At 36.6% G+C, this 5,725-nt stretch overlaps 1 protein-coding gene across 3 annotated transcripts in view; it reads left to right on the forward strand.

Moving 5' to 3' along the window:
• The window catches only part of LOC107756922 (metal regulatory transcription factor 1-like), a 31,149-nt gene that overhangs the window by 10,614 nt on the left and 14,810 nt on the right, over positions 1–5,725 (forward strand). For all 3 annotated transcript variants that reach the window (XM_016574251.1, XM_016574252.1, XM_016574253.1), the window contains 6 exons: positions 1,626–1,864; positions 3,108–3,239; positions 3,406–3,479; positions 4,713–4,843; positions 4,944–5,018; positions 5,102–5,204. In XM_016574251.1, the coding sequence (XP_016429737.1) occupies positions 1,626–1,864; positions 3,108–3,239; positions 3,406–3,479; positions 4,713–4,843; positions 4,944–5,018; positions 5,102–5,204 (754 nt within the window). The remainder of the gene's footprint in view (positions 1–1,625; positions 1,865–3,107; positions 3,240–3,405; positions 3,480–4,712; positions 4,844–4,943; positions 5,019–5,101; positions 5,205–5,725) is intronic.

The following is a 5,725-nucleotide window of genomic DNA, read 5'->3' on the forward strand; positions in this document are numbered from 1 at the left end:
GCTTGCCTGCTTTCTTTGGCGTATATTTGTATACTTTTACTATCTAATCAATCTCAGCATGCGTTAATTTTGTGTGGCTATATGTTTGCCTCACTAAGGTTAAATTATGCCTACGTCTTTCTTTGGCCTGCGCTCTGGAAGTGATCTGTTAATTCTGCTGAACTTTAATTAAAACTGAAACTAAACTATATAAAAACTAAAAAATGCGTTCACAAAATAAAAACTAAACTAAAACTAACAAAAATATGAATGAAACTAATAAAAACTAAACTGAATTTTATAGCAAATTTGAAAACTATATTAAAATAAAACGAATTTAAAAATTCAAAACTATAATAACCTTGATCTGACCCACGTGCCACCTAAAGAAATGGTACAACCAAAAATGAAAATCTACTCAGGCTATCCAAAAGTTTGTTTCTTTATCGGACAGATTTAGAGAAATGTAGCATTGCATCACTTGCTCACCAATGGATCCTCTGCAGTGAATGGGTGCCGTCAGAATGAGAGCCTAAACCATAATCCAAACCACTCCAGTCCATCAGTTAATGTCATGTGAAGCAAAAAGCTGCATGTTTGTTAAAAAAACAAAAATCCATCATTAATAGTTCCAGCTAAAATAGGAGTCCTCTGTCCATAATTTTGCTTTCTTCAGTGGAAAAAGTCACCTTGTCTGAATCAGGAGAGAAATATGCACAGATCAAGCACCGTTTAAAAGCCAAAACAGCTCTAAACAAATATTTTGGTCGGTTTTGATGTGAGAGAAAAAAGGAGGGAAGCGTTATTATGGATTATGGACTAGTATTTTGGCCAGAAGCAAAAGTTTGACTTTAAATACGTCGTTATGATGGATTTGTTTCTTACAAACACGCAGCTTTTCTATGCACAAGACATTAATTGATGAACTGGAGTGGTGTGGATTACTTGTAATGTTTTTATCAGCTGTTTGGACTCTCATTTTGACGGCACCCATTCACTCCATTGGTAAGCAAGTGATGGAATGCTGAATTTCTTGAAATCTGTTCCCATGAAGAAACAAACACACAAACGAACATCTTGGATGGCCTAAGGGTAAGTAGATTGGTAACACTTTATTTCGATAGTCCACTTTAGACATTCTATTAACAGTAAGTAACTTTGCAACTACATGTCAACTAGCAGTTAGTAGAGTATTAGTAGACTGTCTGCTTAATATCTTCTAACACTTTCTTTGTCAACTTATTCTACTAACCCTAAACCTACCCTAACAGTCTACTCTGAGAGTTAGTAGACATGTAGTTGCAAATTAATGAGAATTAGTTGACATGTAGTTGACATGTAGTTACAAAGTTACTTATAGTTAATAGAATGTCTAAAGTGGACTATCGAAATAAAGTGTAACCAGTAGATTTTCAAAAAAGTTTCAAAGTATTAATTGATACATTTGTCTTTCCACTACATGGATATTTTAGAAAAAATATATTTTGTTTATTGTAGAGCCTGGCTTCTGTGGGAAAGTGGTGTTTGTGGTAGTTTGACACAAAGGAAACATTTTGTTCATCTGAGTGATGCCTTTTGTTCTCCATTGGAGACCGTTATTCCCAATCTCTCTTTGTGACCGTTGGCTCTTTCTGTCCATCTCTCAGGTGAAGCGATACCAATGCATGTTCGAGGGCTGTACGCGCACCTACAGCACGGCGGGAAACCTGCGCACGCATCAGAAAACGCACCGCGGTGAATACACGTTCGTGTGCAACCAGCAGGGCTGCGGCAAAGCCTTCCTCACGTCCTACAGCCTGAAGATCCACGTCCGCGTCCACACAAAAGAGAAGCCCTTTGAGTGTGACGTTCAGGGCTGTGAGAAAGCCTTCAACACTCTCTACAGGTGAATATGAGGACGAAGCGCTGTTTATTCGTTTTACATTTGCATGCTTATGTAGCTGCTCCTGCCCTACTGTGGCCTTTGCTGTTAGACAGCGATTGCATTGTATTGGGGTCTCACAGAAGCTCATGCTCATGTGACTGCTAGCCAGAAGCCACAGTTCTGCTGCCACTCGCTTCCTGTGAGCCTCTGTTTGCTAATGTCCTGTGCAGGTCGTTCTATTGGTTTCTTGGATTTAATTTCTGTATCACACTGGGTTTCCCCGTTCAGAGTGAAATCGCACTAGTCCGAAATCACACTCTTTATAACTGTATAATAAACATGAAATGCAACACAGCCAATCAGAAGACATCACAGTACAGCTGGGTATTGACACAGATTGCACAATTCTATTTGCAAGCTCTTAATTCGATTTGACTCTGTATTGATTCATCTGGATATGTCAGGTCCAGTATATGTAAATTTTTCTTAAGGAAAAATCTTTCTCAATAAATGCGGTAAACTATACAGAGAACCCTGTGATTTTGTCCACCCTGTGATATAACTATAATATTGAATCTTAAAATGTATCTTTGGTTAACTTGATAGTCCAAACTATTAAATTCAGTTCCTGTGTTTATGTATAGAACGATTAATGACAACAATAAATTAATGACAACAGCATAAACAGTTTAATAAAAAATACTGTATAATGAATATGTAATATAGTGCACATATATTTAGCAAAATGCTCTCCTCTTATTTTGTTCTTGTTGACTAACGATTTTGTGGACATTGAATGGCTTTTCTGAGATAAATGTAATATGACATTGTTTACAGTGACAACTTTACGCGTTCTTCGGACATTGTTCATTTAGTAGTACATCAGTAGTAACATTTTTTTTTTTTTTTTTTTAAATGTCACGATTATTAGTTGGCTGGCATGCTACAAATAATGTTTAGTAGAGTTTTGTCAGACAGAACATCAACAGAAAACAGCAAACACTAAAAAATCGATCTTCGGATCTAAGAATCGATATAAGTGAAGCTCGATTAAAATTAAGCATTATTTTCAACCCAGCCCTTCCTCATCGGTGGAAACTCGGTGCTTTGCATCTAGTTACTTCGAAGTGTTCACTTAAAAAATGAACAATTTGTCATTATTCATTTACCCATACATAATTCATTCATTTGTATTTTGTATGAAGGCATTTGCTCAATGACTAAACCTGACTAAACTGCATGATTATTGTGTTGCTCTCATCAGACTGAAAGCTCACCAGAGGCTGCACACTGGCAAGACGTTTAACTGTGAATCAGAGGGATGCACCAAGTACTTCACCACACTCAGTGACCTGAGGAAGCACATCCGCACACACACGGGCGAAAAACCATTCCGGTGAGGAAATCTGTTTCAGCACCCAATCAGAGGTGTGATCCGAGCGTTCACATTGACAATAATGAGTTCATCTTGAATGTGCAGCCAGTACACAACTACTAAATCATGAATGTGGTACTTTTGCATATTAGTAACGATTGAGGTACTATTGTGTTTGTGTCTGCAGGTGTGATCATGATGGCTGTGGTAAGGCTTTCGCTGCTAGTCATCACCTGAAAACACATGTACGGACACACACTGGTAAGCCACTGGCAGTCTGCCCCATGAATGATCTCAAAATGAAAGCAATACACTGACGAAGTCTTAAAACTTATTTACCCTATAAAGCCTACAGTGTCATATTTGATATGCACATTTCTAAGGCCTCTAATTTATCAACATGATCAAAACTTTGCCTAAAAACCTGTTGCACAATCTACTAAATGCCTTCTGTTGTCTGACTGATATTTTATAAGTTTGAGCAAATAAAAGGTCTTTTAGTCTAATTGTTGAGATGTCCCCCTTCAGCTTGTTGTTCATGCGTCTTTTTGCTGTGAAGTCCTTACTGATTTTTGTTAGTAATATTTCAACTTACTGGACTGAAGCAACTTAGGTTTACTTGAAATTTTTTTTTTCATTTTTTTTTTTAAATGTGAGTCAAATGTGATCTATCAGGTTTTTGAGGGATGGTTATTATCTCTGTCATTATTGTATTGCATTGCATTATGTGTTTTCCCCCACAATAAAAATGAACAGAGCTTTGATTATAAAGCTAAGCATTTAAATATCATCTTACTAATACATATTATTGGGAGATATAGAGTGATATTACTGTGATATTAATAAACTGATATTTATATTATTTTATGTAAGTATCTGCAATACTGTTATAAAGATTGATCAAGCTATCAGAATTTTATCTCACTTTTTGGCCATATAATATCAGCAACTGCACCAAATAGCATATTTTTGCTCAGGTTTTTTTTTTTCTCCTCTGATTTGAGTTCCATATTCTCTCTCAATCATAGTCATAAAAAGCATGATGTACAAACATGATACTCAACCAAAAACAATTATGTAGAAACACTTTAGAAAATTACATTTTTAACTATTAAAATAGAAAACAAGTTAGATTAAAATTGTAATAATATTTAAAATGTTACTGTATTTTTTGATTAAATGAATACAGTCTTACTAAGCATAAGAGGCATCTAACTCGTAAAATTATTGTTATTGGTACAGATAGTGGAACAGACAGCATAGAGAAGATCACTTAAAACGCTTTAGCAAAGCTTTTGCTAAAATGAAAACAAAAAATATAAAATTTAAACTAATTAATTCTTATTCATCGTAAATACTAACCCAGAATTATTTATTTTTTAATTCATAGATAGATAGATATATAGATTATATAGATAAACATAGATAGATAGACCTTATTTAGATGAGAGAACCTGTCCGGTTCTTTTCTTATGGTCTCTTTTTCTGTTCCAGGAGAGAAGCCGTTTTTCTGTACGAGCGATGGCTGTGTGAAGACCTTCAGCTCTCAGTACAGCCTGAAGAGTCACATTCGGGGTCATGATAAAGGTCCAGCATTCATCATGAGCAGTCATCCGCTGTCAGAGGTGCGCACTCACATAATCACAGCCCTGTCTGGCTGCTTTGTTACATGGCCGCTTCAGGACAGTGGACTTAATTGGTACTGTTGTACTTGTTCAACTGCAGGATGCGAATCACTCGCTGTGCCTCAGTGATTTGAGCCTCATTTCCACAGACTCTGAGCTCCAGGAGAACCACAATGTGAGTCGCATCCTCGTTTACACAGAGCTGTTTTCAGTCGTCTCTCAGATAAAAGTTCATCTCAGCACATGTTCATGTCTCAGTCTCAGGGTTTGGATCTGAACAGCGTCACCCCCATACGAATCTTTGAGCTGATGTTCCAGAGTCCTGAGAACAGTGTCAGCCCGGACGACCCTAAACCCACAGGCAAGAACTTTAGAGCTCGCTGTGTTCAAATACACTGGGTCACTCCTCTTATGCAGTACGGTTTGAATAAATTTGTGCTGGGAAACTTAACATTTTTAATCGCGATTAATCGCATTATGCACAAAATTCAATAATGAATTCAAAAGTAAAGTGTATTGCGCAATTTTTCATTTAAAAGTACTGCTATATGAACAAAAGTGCAATAACATTTTGTTTGCAAACACTTTAAACAAATAAGGTGCTTTTTTACCGCAGTATTCCTTTTACATAGTAGCAGTTAAAATATTTCTTGTAAATCTTAACTTATAACATTAATGTAATCAAATTAAATATAAAACCAAAGCTATTTGTCACTGCCAGGGCATTAACGTTTTTTATAGAAAATATTTTATAGTTTGTTATAGAGTCCAGAGCCTCGATCATAACATTATAACAGGCATCTTCCGAGTAGAGACCTGCACTATCGCGGGACCCAGCGCAACAGAGTGCGGCGCGGGACAACACTTGATGGGTGAGTGCGG

Source organism: Sinocyclocheilus rhinocerous, unplaced genomic scaffold (assembly GCF_001515625.1).
Source record: "Sinocyclocheilus rhinocerous isolate Xijiao unplaced genomic scaffold, SAMN03320098_v1.1 scaffold773, whole genome shotgun sequence".
In the NCBI taxonomy this organism is placed as follows: Eukaryota; Metazoa; Chordata; class Actinopteri; order Cypriniformes; family Cyprinidae; genus Sinocyclocheilus; species Sinocyclocheilus rhinocerous.